General features: G+C 46.8%; 1 protein-coding gene across 4 annotated transcripts in view; it reads left to right on the top strand.

The window, feature by feature from the left end:
• FNIP2 (folliculin interacting protein 2) overlaps positions 1 to 22,126 on the top strand; it is a 126,101-nt gene that overhangs the window by 42,048 nt on the left and 61,927 nt on the right. For 3 of the 4 annotated variants that reach the window (XM_068989454.1, XM_068989453.1, XM_068989452.1), the window contains exons 2-3: positions 17,644 to 17,770; positions 21,173 to 21,295. In XM_068989454.1, coding sequence (XP_068845555.1) covers positions 17,644 to 17,770; positions 21,173 to 21,295 — 250 coding nt within the window. Of the gene's footprint in view, positions 1 to 17,643; positions 17,771 to 21,172; positions 21,296 to 22,126 lie in introns of those variants that run through there. The other variant, XM_068989455.1, reaches the window with a different exon arrangement.

Here is a 22,126-nt window from a genome sequence, read left to right as displayed (position 1 = left end):
CATCTAACACTCAAATAACATGTCCTTGGTTCTCATTGTCACAGGAGATTCTCTAGCAGGCTAAATGATCCTCAGAGAACAATCCTATAGCAAAGTTTAAAACCAGTCCTTATTACTCAAAGTACCTACATTTCGAAGTGCCCTTGAACACTGATTTCTTTTTTTTTTTAGGATGGACTGTATTTCAGACCAGTTTTAGGTTCATTGAAAAATTAAGCCTGAAGGACAGAGCCCCTGTCTCTCCCTGCTCCACCCTCACATCTCCCCTGTTCTCAGCATCTGACTCCAGGGTGGTATGTGTGTTTCAGCTGAGAATCCTGCAATTGACATATCATCCTCACCCCAAACTGTGCTTTACATTTGAGGTTCACTGTTGGTGGTGTTCATTCTGTGAGTTTGGACAAACGTATAAGGACGTGTACCCATCCATATGCTTCCCTGGTGGCTCAGTGGTAAAGAATCCGCCTGCCAACACAGGAGATGTGGGTTTGATCCCAGGGTCGGGAAGATCCCCTGGAGAAGGAAATGGCTACCCGCTCCAGCATTCTTGCCTGGGACAGAGGAACCTGGTGGGCCATAGTCCATGGGGTTGCAAAGAGGCAGACACAATTTAGTGATTAAACAACAACTATAACAACCCATCAGTATAGTTTCATACAGAGCAGCCTCACTGCCCTGACAGTCCTCTGTGCTCTGCCTATTCCTGTCACCCATCACCCACCCCCAACTCTGGCAGCCACTGAGCTTCTCACTGTCCTATAGTCTCGCCTTTTCCAGACTGTCCTTTGGTTGGAATCATAACAGTACATCGCTTTTTCAGATCAGCTTCTTTCACTTAGTAATTTGCATTTCCTTTTCCTCCATGTCTTTTCATGGCTTGATAGCTCGTTTCTTTTCAGTGCTGAATAATGTTCCACTGTCTGGATAGACAGTTTGTATATCCATCCACCTACTGAAGGATGTGTTGGTTGCTTCCACATTTTGACAGTGGGATGACTAAAGCTGCTGTAAACATCCACGTGCCGGTTTTTGTGTGGGTATGTCTTATTCCTTTGAGTAAATATCAAGGCGTGTGCTTCCTGGATTGTAAGGTAAGAGGTTTGTTTTGTTGTAAGAAACCACCAGCTTCTGGACTGGCTGTGCCATTTTGCATTCCCACCAGCAGTGAGTGACAGTACCTGTTGCTCCACATCCTCTTAGCATTTGCTGTTTTTCGGTGTTCCGGCTCTCGGCCATTCTGATAGGTGTGTGGTGCTCTCTTGTTGTTTCAATGTGTGTTTCTCTAATGGCATACGACGTGGCGCATATTTTTCATATGCTTCTGTCTTTTGTTCTCTGTCTATTCAGGTCTTTTGCCAATTTTTAAATTGGGTTGTTTGTTTTCTTACTTTGAGTTTTATGAGTTTGGGTTATATTATGGATCCCAGTCCTTTATCAGTATTGTAGTTTGCAAATATTTTCTCGCAGTCTGAGGCTTGTCGTCTTCTCTTGTTTTCTCTCATGGGCCAGAGCTTTTAAACTTAATGAGGTCAGCTTATCACCTGTTCCTTTCATGCTTGTGCCTTGGTGCTGTCATCTCCGTGCTCAGGACCATCTAGGTTTTCTCCTGTGTTTTCTTCTAGGATTTTTATAATTTTGCATTTTGAGTCTGAGGTCTATTTTGAGTTAAAATTTTGCAAAGGGTTGAGGGCTGTGTTGAGATGCTCTCTTTGGTGTACAGATGTCCGCTTGTTTGGCCCCATTTGTGGAGAGACTGTCTGGTCTCCGTTGTGTTGTCTTTGTTACTTTGTCAAAGGTCGGTTGAGCGTGTGCGGCTCTGAGTCTGTGTCCTCTACTCTCCTTTATCGACCTGTCTGCTCTTTCACGCGGACCACACTGTCCTGTGTCCTGTGACTGTAGTAAGACTTCAAGTCAGGTAGTGCCACTCCTCTGACGTTTGTCTTCTCCTTCAATGTCATGTTGGCTGTTCCGGGTCCTCTGCCTCTCCGTGTAAACTTCAGAATCAGTTTGTTGATGTCTAGAAAACAACTTGTTGGGATTTTGATTGAAATTTCATTGAATCTATAGATCAGCTTGGGAAGAACTGACATCCTGAGTCTTCTATTTATTTAGGAGAATAAACCCTCTGTCTATGCACAACTCTGTCTATTTAGTTCTCCTTTGATTTCTTTCTTGATTTCTTGGCTTCTTTGTTAATTTCTTCCTTCTTCCCTCCATCCCTCCCTCCTCCTTTCCCTCTTTATGTACCACAAGTCAGGTGGGATCTTAGTTCCCTGACCAAGGACTAAACCTCTGCCCCTTGCAGTGGAAGCGTGGCATCTTAACCACTGAACTGCCAGGGAAGTCCCTCCTTTGATTTCTTTTTTTTTTTAGAGTTTTGTAGTTTTCCTCCTATAGATCTTATAGGTATTGTGTTAGATTTATACCTAAGACTTTCTTTTTGGGGCTGATATAAATGATACTGTGTTTTCTATTTTTAAATTCCACTTAATTGCCAGTGTATGAAATATTAAAATTTAACAGAGCATGACTGCATTCATGTCAGGCTAGCTGCTTTCTCCTTTTCTGTATAAATGCCTCCATTTTTTCCTTTATATTGTTACTAAACTTACTTTTAATATTTTTCTTAAATATTTTTTCTGATTATCAAAATAATACAATTTATTACAAAGCATTTAGGAAATGCAAGCAAATATAAAAATGAAAACCCAACTTACCAAGAGTGCTATCATACAGATTTTTACTACTATTGATAATTTTATTTGTTTTCTGGCAGTCCTTTTTGGTAGGTGCATATAAGCTGCATTATATCAACTGAACCATATATGTGTATTATATGTATGTATAATCTGTTTTTTCACTCAGTGTTATACGATGACACTTTCACCGTGTCATTAAAATGTTTTTAAGACAGTTTTTAATGACTTCTTTAAGTATCCTGAATGGACAACCTCAAACATTTTGGATGTGTCCTATAGTGGATATTAACATTTATTAGTTTTTGACTGTTACAATGCAGAGAACAAGCTATCTTTGTTCAAATTTCTGACAGTTTCCTTGTGAGAGAATTTTCCTTGGAGATGTTCCTTGTAGGAAATTTGAAGGAGACCCATTTTCCTTCCCCAACAGAATTTGAAAATTGAGAGAGAGCAGTTGGTTAGTAAGTGGGAAACAGTGTCGTGCGTGGCAACAGAGGCCGTGGACTGTTGACCTCGGAGTCCGAGCCACCCGCCCACCTGGTCCCCTGTATCCTGGGACACCCTGGCCTCTGCCCACAGGACAGTCGCTGTATACCTGATGCCAGGAGCTGAGGGCCAGGTCAGCGCCTGCTCTGCAGGTGGGTGGATGCCAAAGAGGGAAGGAAAATTGTCCATCAGAGTGGATTCCTCTCCCCTGAGAGGAGCCGTGGACAGACAAAGCAGTCAGAAGTGTCCTCTCATCAGAATTGACCTCTACTGGGACACTTGAGGCAGAGATAAGGAGGCCCCCAGTCCTAACATCTTGCATAGGTTAAATCGCTTCTTAGAAGATACGAATAAGAGTTTTTTCCTTAACTTTTTTTTGTTGTTGTTGCTGTTTTCACCATTCGTTCCTCACTTGTTTATTTAAACATTCATTTATTTGGCTGCCCGGGTCCTAGTAGTGGCACACGTAATCTGCAGTTGTGGCCTACAAACTCTTTAGTTGCAGCATGTGAGTTCTAGTTCTCTGACCAGGAGTTGAAGCCAGGCCCCCTGCATTAGGAGCACAGAGTCTTAGCCCACTGGACTGCCAGGGAAGTGTCCCTTCCATTAACGTTTTGAAAAAGCATTTTATCCATATATCTTCAGAGATTGTATATTCACTTCGTTCAAAAGAAAAATATCTATCTGAAACTTGTTGCTCCCCACCTCTTTTTTCTCTTTTCCATCTCATTCAAGTAATCAGTGTTATTAGTTTCTTACAAATTCTTTTTTACTCATTTAAAAAACCCTTTTCCACTTTCATTTTGTTATGAAAATTTCAGTCATACAGAAAGTACAGGCTGTGCTATATTAACCACATGTGTAACCGTGACCCAGTTTTCTTAAATCTTAACATTTTGCCACTTTGGCTTCACATGTATAATTTTTTTTAAAAGAACCAGACCATTAGGGAAGCAGGTGATGTTTCCTCTATCCTCCTTCCTGGGGCTTCGTCTCCCCCTCTTCCTTCTAGAGGTAACTGCCATCTGAACATGATGGTTCTTGTTCTTCTGCGTATCTGCTGTTTACTGGCTATGGTGCTCAGTCACGTCCGACTCTTTGTGATCCCATGGACTGTAGCCCGCCAGACTCCTTTGTCCATGGAATTTTCCAGGCAAGAATATGGGAGTGGGTTGCCATTTCCTCCTCCTGGGAATCTTCCCAACCAGAGGATCGAACCAGCGTCTCTTGTGTCTCCTGCATTGGCAGGCAGATTCTTTACCACTAGGGCCACCTGTAAGCCTATTACTGGCTATGATGTATCCATAAATAATACTGGGTTACATGTATTTAACATTATAAAGTGGATATCATACTGTACATATTATTTCAGAGCTTATTTTTTTAATACAACTGGATGTTTTTGAGATTCATTCGTATCAATCCATGTAGCTCTACTTTGTTAATTCTGAATTCTGTATAGCATTCCATTTTCTGAATAAGCTACAGTTTATGTGTCTGTTAGCCTATTCATGAGCATTTCATTTTTTTTTTTTTTACAAATTTTACTATTATAATCAGTGCTGTAGTGAATGTATCACCATGGCCCTGTCTGCACATCAGCATTAATTTCGTAGGGTGAGTGCCTACAGAAGAGTGGAGTTTAGGTTTTAGGACTTATGACTTGTATTCAATGTTCTCCAGAGTGGGTGTCCCGTCTCCTTTCTCACCAGCAGTGCATGGCATCCCGCTGTCCCCCATTCTTGGAGGTGGGGAGGGGGAAACAGAATCTCATTTTCTTTTAATTCATTACTGGCCAGGGGATTTCTGCAGGAACTAATGCCTATGGCCAAAGATTTTTATTTTGGACAGCCCAAAATTAATTCTGTTATTTCACTAACACTTTGCGAGTTATTAAGTTCAGTAGTTACACACTGTAAAGTCTTTACTGACACAGCTGTAGAGTCTTCTCTAGCATCATGAGTTTCATGTTCACCTTCAGTATCAGAATCAATCACTAAGGTTTTTTGTCATTTTGTTAGTCTAATATTCACATCATCTGAATCAAAACTATATTCTGAAGAGCTGTCATCTCCTGAGACACTAGTTATATGTCACTCAGCCAGTCAGAGAAAGTACCTGCATAAAATTCACTGAAAAATTCTTCCTCACTTAAAATTTTGTGATGTGTCATTTTTGAAAATTTTACACAATAAAGCTTGTGTGTGCAGTATACACAAAGTTGGAACAAAAACCTAAGAACAAAATATGAATAACAGCAACAAACATTAGTTGCATTATGAACACTTGATCACTTTTAAGCTCTAACATCTTTCACACAGTGATTATAATTGTATCACTCTCTAAAATCGTATTGATAGGTCTCCAGTCAATAATTTTCAGGAAAATAAAAAGACATACTATGTCTCCAGTCATATCATCGAGGTATAATCCATGTACCATACAACCCACCCATCTGAAGTCTTTTACTGTGTCCACAGAGTTGTAAAGTCCTCACCACATCAACTTCAGAACATTTTCATTAACCTTGAAAGAAACCACCCACCAAAGTTAGCTGTCATCCTCTAGTCTCCCTACAAATGGTTCTAATTAGCGATGAATTTGCTGTCTCTATAGATCTGCCTGTTTCTGACATTTCCTGTAAACAGCATCACGCAGCATACGATGCTTTGTGGTTATCTTCTTTCATTTACCGTCATATTTTCAAGACTCACCTGCGTCCTGGCATGTAATTGCACTTCGTCCCTTTTTAGTCTGGATCATATAAGATCATGGGCTTCCCTGGTGACTCAGGCGGTAAAGAATCTGCCTGCAATGCAGGAGACCCGGGTTTGATCCCTGAATCAAGAAGATCCCCTGGAGGAGGGCATGGCGACCCACTCCAGTATTCTTGCATGGAGAGCTCCATGGACAGAGGAACCTGGCGGGCTGCAGTCCATGGGGCCACACAGAGTTGAACAAACTGAGCAGCCGACACTTTCACTTTCAGGCTGGAGTTTGTTCAGTGAGGGAATGGTTTTGGCTCTCATGACTAGAGCTGTTCTAAAGACTGCTGGACTCCTTTTTATATGGACTGTTTTCTAATGAAGAAAGGGTAGTTTAGATGCCAGGAACAGTAGGCAAAGGTCCTGGGTGTGCACCCGGAGCAGGCAGGTGGGTGAGAGGTAGCAGGGGCCCTTTCTCCAGCCCCCTTAGCCGTATGGCTCAGGGTTCCCCATGCTGTTGTGGGGTCACAGAGGACTCGTGGCAATAGGCATGAACCACGAGCCCTTCCTCACTCGGGGCCTTTCTGTGTCATCCTTGCACGTTCTGGCCTCAGGTACCAACTGCCGGTCTGTCTAGGACAGCACTCCGGTGCTGTCTTTTGCAAGGCTTGTCCCCACCCAGCCATTTCCAGGCCAGCTCATCAACTATCTTGGCCATATAATTAAAAACCAAGCTTAGTAGGTGTGGGGGCAGCTCCTGGTCTCAATTGTCTGCTTCATCCCACACCTGTCCACAGCTGGGAGTGGACCCTAAGGTCAGGAACTCCCTTTCAGAACCAATGGAGCAAAATCCCACTCTTAATGAGCCAACCTCGCTCCTTCCCTGGGAGAACTAAATATTCTTGTGAGTTTTGCCTTCAGAGCTCAGAACTATCCCTCTTCTTCCTACATTTTAAAAATTCAATTTGCGTAAACTATATCTTTTTACATTTCTTTTCTGTGGAAGTAAGCCAGTTTGTATCCTTCCTTCCCCTGCAGAGGGTGGCCTGCCTGTCCCAGGATCCAGGCCTGCCCTGTGGATTTGGCTGCGGTCACACACCCACCGTCTGCGGCAGCTGCTGGTGTTCCGGGGGGTGGACGGAGAGCAAGGGGTTTAATTTTCCCCATCCATGTCCTGTCCACTTGTTTCCAGTCTTCTGCTTTTATCAAACACGCTGCAGTCACACGGTTGTGTCTGTTTAGTTCCAGAAGTGAGGTCGGGTGTCCAAGGTTATAAACCCTGGGGACCCTAAGAGCTGTGATTAGTTACCCTCCATCTGTGGTCGCAGCGATTTGCACCTCCGCCTGCATTTCTCTTGGGTGGGGTGTCTTACCTTTGGGTTTTTTTTTTTTTTTTTCCTTAATTTGCTTTTTTCTTTTCAAGAGTGAGAATTAGCATCTTTCCCTGTGTTTAAAGACCATATTATTTTTGTTTTTCTGTAAACTATCTGAATTTGTTGTCCACCTTTCCTTTGGTTTGCAAATCTTTATTGATCTCTGACTAGTCTTTATATGTTAGGGAGATTAATCCTTTGTGATATGAGCTGCTGATAGCTGGATTTTGTGAACCTTTTAAAAAATGCTTGATCACATTTTTCTACATAATCGAGGTTGTACTGTATACATAACCCTGTGTTCTGTTTTTCAGTCCTAACACTGTGTCATCAGCGTTTTTTATTTTTCGAACATAGTGCATTTTTACCCTCAGACGGAAATACAGAGGGAGGTTTTAGGGTGCAGAGCACATGACCCCGAGTTGTTGGCTCGTGATGTGGAGCTAATGACCCAACCGCATTGGAGGAGCACAATTTGGGGTCAGGAGACACTGGTTTGGGTTCCATCTTCGCCACTTACTGGTTCCAACCTCATTCAAGTCTCCTAACTTCTATGTAAAACAGAACACAAGACACCTGTGAAGGACACTTGTGAAGGCCAGCTCAGGTACCTTCTGGAAGGAGGTTAGGCAGGTATTTCTCATGTGCCGTGCAGCTCTCATCACCAGCCTCCCTGTCTGCACCCAGAACTCAGGCCTTCTGGGCTCAGTGTCTCAGATTTCAGGAACCAGACTTCTGGAACCAGCATCTCTAGGCTCTGAGATTATGCAGTAAAAAAGGACAGTTTGTAATACAGTGGAAATCAATTTGATACAGTCAAAACAGTAATGGCAAACTGAAACCTGCAAATGGGTTTGATAAATGAGAGGGGGCGTTACTTTCTTGGAAACTTTGTCCTGTCCTCAGGGGAGGCAGGGGTGAAAAGGGGCAGGAAAGTGTGGTCTGTGGATGCTGGGAAGGGAGCTCAGTAAATGCCATTGTCTAAGGCCAGACTGTGAGCTTCCCCAGTGGCTCAGTGGTAAGGAATCTGCCTGCAGTCCAGGGGACACAGGTTTGATCCCTGGGTCTGGAAGATCCCTTGGAGGAGGGCACGGCTACACACTCTAGTATTCCTGGCTGGAAAATTCCATGGACAGAGGTGCCTGGTGGGCTTCAGTCCATGGGGTCACAAAAGAGAGAACAGCTGAGCAACTGAACACACACAAGGCCGGACTACATATTTGAAACCGAATCGGACTGCTTATAATTCAGTAAGATAGTTTCCCCATGGAAGTTCACCCACTGCCTCGGGCTTCAGCTACCAGAAGCTTTATAGAGCAAACTGTCATTAAGGTTATTTGTCTTAAGACAATACTAGACTCTTTGATGGGTTTTAAAAGAAACAGTGTTCCTGTTGTATTCCTGTTTCATTATTTTTAATTTTTCAAGAGAGAGTGCAGTCATGGTGAAATATTGAAAAAGCACGAAGTCTTAGCACCTACCTGCACACACTCATAGCCTGGTTGGCTCTGTGATAAGCAGAGATAACCCTCAAAACAGCGCTCATGAGGTGGGGACCACTGCCACCCCCATTCTGCAGGTGGAGATGCTGATAGTGCAGAGGGAGGGTTGGGCCGCGTGGGCAGGAGGCGGCGGGCGAGGGTGAGTGCCCAGGCTCCCAGCCCAGGGCCTGCAGACCCCTTGCTCTGTGGCCCTGACACTGGTGCATGGGGTGGTGTTCGCATGCGGGGCTCTCACTGTGTCCTGTGGGGAGGGACCCGCTTGCTTCTCTCTTTCAACCACCAGCGTCCTACTCCAGATAACACCAGTCTCACGGTTACAGATCTTCTAGGCAGACTCTGTGGGTATACAGTGAAATTCAGAGTTTTGTCCCTTTTAGAAATGCACATGGCAGCGTTGTATACACAGTACTCGATACTTCTTTCCAGTTAAAGGGGCCTTCTAATGCATACCATGTCACTGCCTGAGGAGCATCCCCGTTCAGGGTCGTGTCCGTGTAGCCCCCCTCGTAGGGACGCGCCATCCCACGCGGACGCTTTGTTCTGGTCCTTGGCTGCTCTGAATGGTGTTGCTGTGCATCGCTTCTTGTACGTAACCGTTTTGGACCAATGCGAGTTGATCTGTAGGATTAATTCCTACAAGCGGGGTATCTGGGTCAAAGAGTATGTGAGTCTGTGTTAGCACCCCTCCCCCCATGCCACTCACTCTCTTTGCCACTCCCTCTTTTCCCTTATTTTGGCCTCTGCCCCGCAGCCCAGCCCTCAGCACTACTCTCTGACTGCTCCCCCACCTGCTCACCTATACCCATCTCTTAATAGGTATAATATTTTATACCCCAAAATAGGGACAGTTTCTGTTTATTTTGACTTCCCCATCTTGTAAACAAAAGATCTTATGGAGAGTCATACTTTCAACCTCTGAAAATCTAGGAAAATTGACCTTGAGAAGCCTCTAGAGAAAAAGAATTATTTCCTTATCTGTGTGCAAGTTAAATGGATGTAGAATAACTCATACATGAGGCTGTGCCTTGACTGTTTGAAATTCATTCACCTACCTGTTATGAGTAGAGAGTTTCCCTGGGTGGAGGGGAGGATGGGAAACCTTATGTTCAGAAAAAGATATGCAGTCGTGTTGATGCAAGATAGCTCTGAGCAGAGCTGAAAGTTACATCTCGGCCCTCCTGAAACACAGAGATGCGTGTTGATGATTTGGGTTGTGCTGTCAAGAGCGTGAAAGAATTAGCTCAAGAAATACTGAATTAATGCATGCTTGGGGATGGATCTCAAAGCTTCTTTACCCTCCCCCCCCAAAAATACAGATAATTTGTAGCTTCTAGATACAAAAAAGAATTAGTGCTCTTTTAAGAATTAAAGGAACCCTTTTGGAAAAAATGAGTCATGGTTAGAGATTCTGTAAGTTTTAAAGAGGAGAAAAAGAAGACCCTGTTAATAATAACAGAATCTGGGAAGCCAGCCGGGTGGCATGCGGGCTGGAGCAGGGCCCCTAGGTGACTCCTGCCCGCTCGGCGTCTCTGTAGCCTTGAGGGAACGCACTTTTCACCTTCATATTTCGCCAACATTTTTGGACCATTCTGTCAGTTAGAGATGTGTTTGTGCTGAGAAGCCTGCTTGTCCATCACAGTGCAGAGCCCATCAAGGAAGGCCAGGGTGCCATGCAGTCATGAAGGTCAGTCAGTGAAGGTGGCTTTTGTTTTCTCTTGTCCTCTCTGGCTGAGGACACCTGTTATACTTTGTACACTGCACACCTGGTAGATGGTTTGTGTCAGAGTCGGAGGGCTTGCAGGTCATTCTGGCTGCAGCTCATCACTTAGGAAGAGGGGGTGCCAGGCTGAAGCTGAGGAGGTTGCCTGGGGTCAGATGCTTCATCCTGCCCAGAGGCCATGCAGGGTGGCCCAGGCTGGGGCCTGTGGGTGTCGGTGCTGCGGGCACCACACAGACTCCACCTGCTTCAGAGTTCTATCTAATGTGACCCTGAGCTCAGGAAGGAGGGACTGGGTTCTCTTTCCTCTTGTTTGTAGGCCCCAAATAGGCTGCACGATGACTCATGACGTTCCATCGTTTCTGTGGGAACCTAGTTGGTGAAGACTGGTTTGAGCTTGTGACCGGCGTAGTCATTCATAGTGCTATCTTGGCGGGAACCATGCTCCCAGCCACCAGCAGCCTCCCCAGCTGCCAGCTTGCTAGAACCACTCATATCCAGGGGTTTGTGGGGGGGACTACTGACCTACCCTCAGACATGGCAAGCATCACACTGGACAACAACCTTTTATCCTATAGTCCCTGAATCCTGAGATCTCTGAAGAAAACCTTTGGAACCCACCTGAACTATATATAAGACTGTTTGTTGTCTCTCAGTAATCCAGTTGAATAGTCGTCACTTGGACTAGTGAAATATTAATTTGTTTCGTGTTGGGGTTTGATTACAACTCAGACCCTGGAGAAGTTGTTACATAATATGTGGTATAAACGTCATTTGAAAATTAAAAAAAAAAAGTCTGAATTCTGAAACATCTGGCCCCAAGGATCTCAGCTAAAGGACTGGGTATCTGAACGCACTTTTGATTCTCGGCTGCAGTTTTGCAAGTACTTTCGTCCTTATTCTCTGTCTTCCCAACAGCTTTGTGAGGCGGGTGAGGGCTGCATTTTGGAAGGGCTTAGCTCTGGAGTTAGCGTTTTCCCAAAGTCACCTCCAGTGAAAGTGGCCAAACTAGGTGGGAGCTCGGTCTTTCCTGAAGGGTAACCCATGTCCCAGGCATCATGTCATCTGTGACTTGGACCCACTTCTCACCCCTACTAGGCGGACTCAACCTCTCCTTCCTTCTAGGGATGTTTGTCTGTATTCCTGTGACAGCAGCATTACTGATTGGTTTTTACGTTGACCTTCCCCCTTCAGATTGTGTTTTGAGGTGGGCACCGATCCTGTTGATTTCTCTTCCTGGTGTTTCTCATGGCACCTGGTCAAGCCAGCACCCAGTGCTGGGAGCTCCTGGGCGGATGGACAGAGTTTGCCAGCCTTTGTCATCGTCTTGATCGGCTTTGTTGGTTTTGTATAGTTTCGTTTTCCCTTTTTTGGAACCATTTAAAGTTCCCTATCATACTTGAGTCTCTTTTAAAAAAATAGTTTCATTTATTTTTGGCTGTGCTGGGTCTTGTTGCTGTTTGAACTTTCGCAAGTTGCAACAAGGGGGGCTACTCTTCACTGTGTTTCCTGGGCTTTTCGATGGAACGGCTTGGCTTGTTGCAGAACACAGGCTCTAGGCACGCGTGCTCAGTAGTTGTGGCTCCTGGGCTCTGGATCACAGGCTTAATAGTCGAGGCCCATGGGCTTGACTGCTCCAAGGCATGTGGGATCTTCCCAGACCAGGGATCGAATTGGTGTCTCCTGCACTGGCAGGCGGATTCTTATCCATTGCACCCCCAGGGAAGTCCCCACATACCTGAGTCTTAAAACATCCACATTCTGAGATCACAAGATGTCTCTGTCAACTCTGCCTGTGAACTTTTCTTTGATGATCTTTGTTTCTTCGTGTGAGAGTCAGAGGAAGAGCATTTCCGAAGTGTCCTTCTCTCATAGACTGCAGTTCCACTGGACATACTGAGCCCACCTCCAGCCTGGTCCCTGTAAACATGCAGGGGAGGAATCAGATGCCCAAGCTGTGGGTCCCAGGGGACAAATTGCTGCAGCAAACCGGACACCTCATACCCTGGTCCCTGCTGGCTTGACTCCTGGAAACCCTGATGTGCCGGTTGGGGCCCCTCTCCAGTTCCGGAAAAGTGGTTTTCTCAGGTAGTTTTAGATCTCTCCTAAGACAGGTCTGATGGTGTCCTTCACTTTCTCAGAAAGTTGAAACAGCATTCAGCCCAGTGGTTTTGAAGCCAGCCAGGGTCCTCCTCAGGTTGTCCTAAACTTCCCAAGTCTGTACGGCCCTCTTGCAAGAGAAGTATTCCAGCCACCCAACCCTTGAATTCTGTGCCTCTCTGCTGTGTGTCTGTGCCCTGCTCCCGGCCTGAGAAGACCTCCGCTCACAACCACGTCCCATCCTGGCCATCTGCACTCTTCATCCCTTCCCTGGTGCAGCTGCTAGCTCTTCCAAGTTGTCTCCTGGTTCCTCTCCTGCTGTCTGTGCCCGGTCTGGTCCTGTTGTTTTCTGTGATGACCCACATGGTTGCTTCTTCAAGTTCCTTGAGAACAGAGATATTGCTTATTTATCGTGTCCCCCTGAGGGCCAGCATCCCTGGACTTCCCTGGGCTTGTCACCACAGCTCGGACCTCTGTCCTGTCATCACAGAGCTGTCTTCCCTGTGTCTGTGTCCAGATTTGCCTCCTCCCAGGAGGACACCTGTCATTAGATGAGGGCGCATCCTGGTCCAGGATGGCCTCAGCTCAGTGACATCTGCAGAGACATTGTTTTCAAACAAGGTCATATCCACAGGTACCAGGAATTAGGATCTGGCCATCTCTTTGGGGGGAACACAATTCTGTTTTCTCTGCTCAGAACCATTTGAACTACTACTGCTTGTCACTTTTCAGGTGAGTCATCACTCGCCTCCTGCTCTTGATCTGCAGTTCCAGAGATAAAACCTGGTCCAACTGGGCAGATTTTTGCATCCTGGAATTCTCAAACTGAAAAGGGTTCATATAAGTCCTTTTGTTTACAGTTGGAAAAGGTAGACAAACAGTCTTACTTTCTTGTGCTTCAGGTCTTACAACTGTGACCATAAGCAGACAAGTACCACTGTGTTCCCTGATGCCAGGGGCACTGTTCCTCCCTTGTTTTCAGCAAAATGTTTCTGATCAGAGTCAGTGCCTTTAAAGTACTAGACAGATATTTTAAGGTAAGGGCCCAAGGCTTGTTTTCACCCCCTGAGTGCTGCAGAGAGTCGCCCTCAGCAAAGTGCCAGGAGCTGCAGCTGGTCCTCCTGGAGGCTACATGGCCACTGCAGTTTGTAGAGTGTGTGGGCATGCAGGGCATATGGATGGGCTGTGGTCACCGGTAACTCCAGGGTGGCAGGGAGGAGCCCTCGGGGTGCTGGAGGTTTCCACACATCCTCACGACAGGGGATGCAGAGCCATAGTGTGGCCCCAGGCCTCCTTCTGAAATACCATTTCACCTCCTGCATTTCCTGTCCCAGATGACTCTCAACCATCATTCCCTCTACAGCAAGTCACTGACATATGAACGAGTTCTGTTCTAAAAGTGGGTTTGTAAGTCCAATTTGTTTGTTAAGTCCAACAAAGTAAGCCAACTAACACAATCGGCTATGTAGTGGACTATAATAATATATATTATATATATATTATATACATAGGAGAGGTTTATAATACTTTTCACACAAACACATGAAAAACAAACAGAAAATTAAAAATTTTAATCTTACAGTACAGTACCATGAAAAGTACAGTAAGTAGTACCAGCTACCTCACTCCTGTTTTACACCTGCTTGTGAACCTCCTGGGCTTGAGATAAATATATTGTAACTCTATACAGTGCCATACAGTGAGGTACACAAAAGCACAACCACTTGTAGTGAATGCGTGCAGGTGACAGTGTACACCAGATATGTGAACTCACTTATGTGATTGGACGTGTGAAAGCATAGTCACATCTTTTGAAAGTTCACAACTTGAAGGTTCATATATAAGGGACTTACTGTACTAAGTTCAGAGATGGGGAATGTCAGAATTACAATTAGGTGTTAAACCAATGACAATATTCGTGTGAAAGTAGGAGAATAGAGTTTTCCTTGTATTTTAGAAAAAAGCTTTTTAAGGTATTTGGGTCAATAAATTGGATAATCTGACAAACATCTTTTCTTCCCATATCTTTTCATCTTTTTAAATTAAAAAGTAGCATGAAACAATTTATAGGGCATTATAGTGAAAGTGACTTCCCTGGTAGCTCAGATGGTAAAGCGTCTGCCTACAATGCGGGAGACCTGGGATCAATCCCTGGGTCGGGAAGATCTCCTGGAAAAGGAAATGGCAACCCACTCCAGTATTCTTGCCTGGAAAATCCCATGGACGGAGGAGCGTGGTAGGCTATACAGTCCATGGGGTCACAAAGAGTGAAGTGAAGTCACTCAGTCGTGTCCGACTCTTTGCAACCCCATGGACTATACATACAGTCCATGGAATTCTCCGGGCCAGAATACTAGAGTGGGTAGCCTTTCCCTTCTCCAGGGGATCTTCCCAACCCAAGAATCAAACCCTGGTCTCCTGCATTGAGGGTGGATTCCTTACCAGCTGAGCCACAAGGGTCTTTATGAAATTTTAATTCTTCCAGAGGGGCTGTCCTCAGTTTTATTGATATTTGAGTCAGTGTTACCCCTCAGAAATAAGGGCTGAACAAGTTGCTCTGTAATGATAATGCTGTCTTGGCAAAATACCGTTCTTGGGGCAAAGTGGATTGAACAAGAAAATACAAGACAATTAGATCTTTGTCAATTTTCGCTTTTAATGACTTCAGCCTATGTGCTGTGTTTTTAGTAATTGCAGAGGATGTTTTTAATAATGACCTTGTATAAAATGTTGTGGTTTGAGTTACAGGCACTGGGAGTTGTTGGGCTGGGGTGACAAAGAACTGGCTCTGGGAGCTGTGCTCCCCAGGAATGGCTGGCTGATGACTCCCCTCTTCTTCCTCCTGTGTCCCGGTCCTCAGGTCGGCTCTCAGCTCGTGATGGCGAAAAACAGGCCCCAGCTGCGCAGCCCAGGTCGGTGTCGGGGACGTGTCTGACCAGCCAGGCCTGGATTGAAAGTGGGAGATAAAAGATTTCTGAAACAAACTCGCCATGGTGTATGAAAACTAGAAGGAACGATGCTGGGCCTGGCTGCTTAGAGCTCGGGTTGTTGAGAAGGTGCAACCAGAACTTGATGCTTTGGGGGCTACGATTTAAGACAACAGATCTGCTCCATGAAAAGCACGTGTTCATTATTACCAGGGCCTGAGAAGGAAAGGACCAGTGATGCGCAGTTTGTGGTTGGGGACTAGACACTGTAGCGATGTCCTTAAAACGTTGTGACGTCAACAGTTCTTCAGGAAATTACCGCTGTTCTGGTGTGCTTAGCTGTGTCAGCCTCTGTATGAAACACTTTCATGGAATCCCTGCTTCAGCTGTGTGAGCTTGGTGTTAATGCTCGCATGCTGGTGGAGAAATAGGATCTCAGAGAGTTTGAATCTGAAACCATGTGTGTCTGACTTGGCTCTGGCGTCCCGTCTCTTAGTTTCACAGTGTGCTTTGTCTGTCCACCAGTCCTCTAATTCTCCATCTGTCCCCCACCCTCTTACCTCAGTGCTGTCAGCAGCTGGCACCCCGCTGGCCTCCGTCCACACTGAACCATGTCGGTTCTGCCTCTGGATGTACCTGCTGCCAGCATCTGTCGCCCCTGCCCCCTGCCTCAGTTGCCATCACTTCATTTGAAGGCCCTGAACTCTAGAATAAATTCTCCTTGGCCTTCCTGCTTCTAGTTTTGCTCTGCCCTAGCCTGGCTTCCCCTCTAGCCGGGGACCACCCTCTCGAAGGTGGAGACTGAGTTTATGGATCTGTTGGCCTGAGCCCCTCGCTGTCCTCAGAGGTGAGCTGGCCTGCTGTCTCCCACCTGCCTCTCCAGCTCTGTCTTCCTGAAATCCTAGGGACTTCCCTGCCCTCCCCCACTGCTTAAGCCTGAAACTATGAGTCTTAACACATCCTTTTCTTTCTTGCACTTGGACAATCTGTAGTTACACATTTATAGATGACGACTCGCCCAGTATTCCTCACTGAACCATATCCACCCTGAGGGCAGCGATCAAGCCTGCTTAGTTAACCAGCTGCTCAACCTCTAGCTTGGAGCACAGTGACCACAGGTGCCCAGACCTGTGTTGAACAAATGGATTAACAGACTTGTAACTGAAGAGCCCAAAGCAGTGCTGCCCTTTCTTAGTCTTCGAGTTCTGATTTCACTTATGGCTGAAGAACGAACCTGTGTTTGGAGCCGTTTTGTCTCGGTGGCTTTTGGTTTGCTTAGGAAAAAACACACTCCCTTTATGGCTGACTGTCATTGTCAGCAATTCAGCTTCTGTGCAGCAATACACTTGGTTTTCCAAACTTCCATGTCAGAACCAGCCACAGGAGAAGAAAAGAATAAGTTCCAGGCGATGTTTTTCCTCTCGGTCTGGCCTGAGACTGGGTGGCTGGGAGAGGAAGAGCAAGGGCTCTCCTGACTGCTTCCAGATTCCTGCCTGATGGTGCAGAGGTGGGAACACTCTGGGCCCTCCAACCTCGGCCGTGCCGCCCCCCAGAACCCAGGCATCCGGTTCAGCTGTCTCCACACACCTGTCCCACTCCTGCCTGCCTCCTTTGAGCAGAGTTTGCTTTTTTTTAAGTTTTCATTTATTTATTTTTGATTGTGCTGGATCTAGTTGCGGTCCACAGGTTTCTTGTTGCAGTGGCTTCTTGTCTCAGCACACGGACTCTAGGGCATGCAGGCTTCAGGGGTTGCAGCACTGAGGCTCAGTAGTTGTGGCGCACGGGCTTAGCTGCTCTTAAGGCATGTGGAATCTCCCCGGACTAGGGATCGAACCTGTGTCTCCTGCACTGGCAGGCAGATTCTCATCCACTGGACCACCAGGGAAGTCCCCAGAGTTGCTTTGGAAGGAGAATTTTTCTCTCCAGTGATTTATTATCTCAGCAGCGCTCCCAGCCTTGATCACGGGCACTGGCTGTCAGAGTCTGCAGCCAGGGCTGTGTGCCCCCAGTCTGCAAGATCTCGTATGCTGGTATCTTCCATGCGCACGTGTGTGTCAGCTGGGAGACTCGTCTTCCTGTGACCAGCCTGAGTGTTGCCGCTAACACTGCTCCTTTCTCTCTTGTTAATCCACAGTTGGTCATGTTCAGAGCTGGACCTGAACGAGATTCGCCTGATCGTTTACCAGGACTGTGAAAGGAGGGGCAGACAAGTCTTGTTTGATTCTAAGGCTGTTCACAAGATGCAGGAGGTGGCGGCTCAGGTAGGAAATGTGATTTGCTTTCCTCTTTTGCGTCTGTGCTTTCACCATCTCTCTGGTCAGTGCAGCATCTCTTTTCTAGGCTGAGTCATATAGCCTCCTTAGTGATTCAGAGGAAACGGGCAGAGGTTCCTTGACCACCCCAGCTGAGTGCTTACTAATACACACAGGTCAGACTGTTAGCCAGTCATCATGCAGTTGCTAAGCAGCTACTATAGATGTTACCAGAAGTGAATTTGCTAGGGAGTCACAATCCAATAGGTTTTTGATGCCAAATATGTGCTGTATAATGAGAAAACTAAGAACTCTAAAATTCATGAAGCACTTGCCTGAAGGGGAGGTCTGGTATTTACCATAGGTAGTAAGAGGTGATACGTAGCACTGGGGTAAACAGAAGTGGAACGCTTCCTCACCACAGGGTTGCAGGGTACTAGCGAAAGGGCCTGCATCTACAAAAGGGCCTATGTCTCAAGCCTGCTTGACCAAGGAAGTTTATTTATTTTCTTTTTTCAGTGGAGGGCAGAGTGGTGATAGTGGTGATGGAGGTGGTGGTGATGGTGGAGATGGTAATGATGATAGAGATGGTGATCGTGGTGGTGGTGATGGTGAAGATGTGGTAGTGATGGAGTGATAGTGTTGGAGATGGTGCTGGTGGTGGTGATCATGATGGTGGTGATGGGGCTGGTGGTGGTGATGGTGGAGATGATAGTGACGGTGGTGGTGGTGATGGAGGTGCTGGTGGAGATGGTGATGCTGGTGATGGTTGTGGTGGTAGGGATGGTGGTGGTAATATGATGGTGGGGTTGGGCGTGGTGCTGGTGGTGGTGATAGTGGAGATGATGATGGTGGTGATGGAGGTGCTGGTGGTGCTGGTGGAGATGGTGATGCTGGTGATGGTTGTCATGGTGGAGATGGTGGTGGTAATATGGTGGGGTTGGTGGTGGTGATGGTGGAGATGATGGTGATGGAGGTGCTGGTGGAGATGGTGATGCTGGTGATGGTTGTCGTGGTGGAGTTGGTGGTGGTAATATGATGGTGGGGTTGCATGTGGTGGTGATGGTGGAGATGATGATGATAGTGACGATGGTGGTGGTGGTGATGGAGGTGCTGGTGGAGATGGTGATGCTGGAGATGGTTGTCGTGGTGGGGATGGTGCTGGTAATGATGATGGTGAGGTTGGTGGTAATGGTGGAGGTGGTCATGGTGGGGGGTGAGGCGTGGGGCATCTGGGAGTGGTAAAAATGAGGACAGAGGGACCCTTGATCCCTTGGAACCCGAGTGGGAAAGGCAGAGCACCGTGTCTGGTGGGAGCAGAGTCTGGTCCTCCCTGTGAGGCTTCAGGATGGCTGTCCAGTGTGCTTCTGACTGGTCGCCTTTCAGCAGTTACCCAGGTGTCTACAAATTAAACCCTTTTCTGTTCCTTCTGTTCATGTTCAGTAACCTGCCACCTGTATTGACTGAATCTTGGCACTTGAGCGAATGTGCAGCTAAGTAACTGAATAGTTTGTCATAGTCTACGTCACTTCAGGGCTGAGATCTCTTCCTGCTTCTGATAAGGTCGTTTCTACAGGAAGGAAGTGTTTGGTTAAAGGCAGTTTAGCTGGGCAGATCCCATGGTGCTCTCACGTGGAAGTCGGCCAGGTAGCTAATCATTACAGTAGTTGTCAGGCTTGTTAGGTAAGCGGGGGACTGGGGGATGAGAAGTCTCTCAGATGACTCCCTGAGGCTTGCATGGTAGATTCGTACCTAAGTTCAGGTGAGCTGGTACTTGGCCCTTTGTTTGGTGAACAGCATGCGTTTTCCCCTTGATTTCCTGCATCATTTCCTATTTCCCTGAAGGCATTGCACAGATGGTATATTTGCACATCCACATTCTGTCACCTGGGCTCTGGATGGTGGTAACAGGTAGAGGGAAAAAATTCTCACTGGTTGGCAAAAGGAACCAGAATCATGTCTGTAGGGGCAGTGATGACCCTGGGGTGTGCAACAGAAGTGTCCTGGAAAGTGCTCATTTATTAATAATTACAGAAGCAGCTGGTCCTGGGTAGGCTTGGAAGCTGTCTGAACCGACTGAACAAGTGCAGTCTGGGCTCTGCTCACTGGACTGGGTGCTGTCACCACCTGTGGGTGGCTTGGCCAGAGGGCCTGGTGGTGTGGGACAGGTGTGGGTCGTGTGTCGCTGCAGGGCCGTGTTCCTGGCTTCAGCAGCATGAAGCAGCGGGCAGACCCGAGGAGACCACTGAGGGTGTGCATATGCTCAGGGAGGACGCCGCATCCTGGGCCTCCATCCCTGCCCGTGACCACTGGGGACACATGCTTCCTGTTCCCCTTCCGCCCCTCCCCATCTTCAGCCTTCCCCCCCACCAGCAGGCACCAAGCGTCAGCAGTTGGCAGCAGGCACATGACTGCAGGCATTTGCATTCGACCACCAGTGTGACTGTCACATTGCAGATTAGATAAGCTGCAGTTGCATTCATGGTTGTCCAAGCAGAGCTGCACACACAAAGCAAGTAAGGCTGAGGATAGAAACCACACATCACAGAGGGGGCAGGCTGCGTCAGTAGCGGGGAGTGTGTCTTGGCACAGGAGGATGGGAAAGGTTAGTACAGGTGTATCTTTGTTCCTCTGTGTCACTGTCACAGAAACCAGCCCTGGACTCCATGTAGGAAATGTGTGTAGCTCGTGCCCCGCGAGCCCTGACCTCTGGAGGCTGTGTTGCATCACGTGTTGGGTGATCATAGGAGCCCCTGTTCAGTGCTCCGTCTTCATCTTTCACAAGCCCGACCGCGTGACCTTCTCTGAAGCAGTGCAGGAGGGTGTGTTATGAAAGCACATGCCCGGACTTTCCGAATGAATCCTTCTGCCTTCCTAATTCCTTCTGCCTGGTGAAAATTTAAATTTGAAGCAAAGACTGTATCCTCATCAGTATGCTAATCTATGACTCTACAAAGTACTCCAAAGTCCTCTAATAATCAGAACAGAGGTCAGGTCTCATTGATGATTTTCAAGTATGAATTGAAACTTCAATAACAGCTGCGTTATTTAAAGAGAATATTCTTGAGAAATCCCCTGCTGGTCCAGTGGTTAAGACTCAGTGCATTCATGGCAAGGGCCCAGATTCATTCCTTGGTTGGGGAACTCAGATCCCTGAAGCTGCACCGTACCTCCAAAAAAAAAACAATGATAATAAAACAAAGAGAATGGTTTTTAAAAAATAATTTTATTTATTATATTTTTGGCTGTGCTGGGTCTTCGATGCTATGCAGGCTTTTCTCTAGTTGCGACAAGCAGGGGCTACTCTTTAGTTGCAGAGTGGTTTAAGGAAGGGCTCCCCAGCGAGCGTGTGTAGGGAGCCTGGTACACTTGGTGGTGGTGTGTTCACCCTGTCTCTCTCTCTTCACCCAGAGAACGGAGGACCTCCCTGCAAAAGTAAGGGAGGCCAAAAGCTGCTCAGGAGGCGGCCCCGCTGCTCACGGCCCTTCAGGGGGATCTTTACCACATGCCAAGGAGCAGCTTCCCAAGTACCAGGTAAAGCCGCCCCTGCGAACGCAACAGCCCGAGGGCTGAAGTCACTTACTGTCACTTCCCCACGGGGATCACGGTGCTGGAGGCGCCCGCTCCTGCAATAGCAGACTGCAGATCCAAAAATGTGTCTCAGGTGTTTTAGGTCGGTGCTTTGGCTTTTATCTCTCCATAAAAACTAGAGAAAAGTGGAGCAGAGGGGAATCCAGTGCAACACAGACCAAACCAAAAAGGAATATTGGAAAGGAGGCGATCCCTCCTGTTTTGCTTGCTCGGTTGTGAGAACCAGGCTAATGCACATATTTTCCAGTTTTGTCAAAAGAGTTCTGAGGAGTCTGGGGATGCAGGCAGACATCCTGAGAAACTAGCTCTTGCCAGTAGAAGGAAGAAAGCTTCTTATAGGAGCAGATGGAAAGGCAAGACCTAAGTTGAGTGTGAAGAATAGAGGGCTGGTAGCATTTTTATGGTGTGTGTGTGTGTGTGTGTGTGAGAGAGAGAGAGAGAGAGAGTGTGTGTGTGTGTGTAAGTAAGCAGAGGTTAAGGGTTATTGCAGAATATTGGCCAACAGGCATAAGGGAAGTTGTTTCATAAATATGACTTGCAGAAGGGCACTACTTGTGGAGGATAGATAAGTTTTTATTTTTATCTTTTTAGCCATGTGAGTTTTTCTACCATGTTGCTAGAACAGCAAACCCAGGGAAGGTAGCAGCAACCACAGGCATATAGAACGTTGTTCTCTTCACGGCCAGGATGGTTGCACGCATCCACCCATATTCGACAGAATCCAAGGTCTCAGAGCAGTGTGGTTACAACAGTGCAGAGTGAATTAGCAGTGAG

Source organism: Capricornis sumatraensis, chromosome 17 (genome assembly GCF_032405125.1).
Source record: "Capricornis sumatraensis isolate serow.1 chromosome 17, serow.2, whole genome shotgun sequence".
NCBI classification, from domain to species: Eukaryota; Metazoa; Chordata; class Mammalia; order Artiodactyla; family Bovidae; genus Capricornis; species Capricornis sumatraensis.
This window is presented reverse-complemented; position numbering and strand designations above follow the sequence as displayed.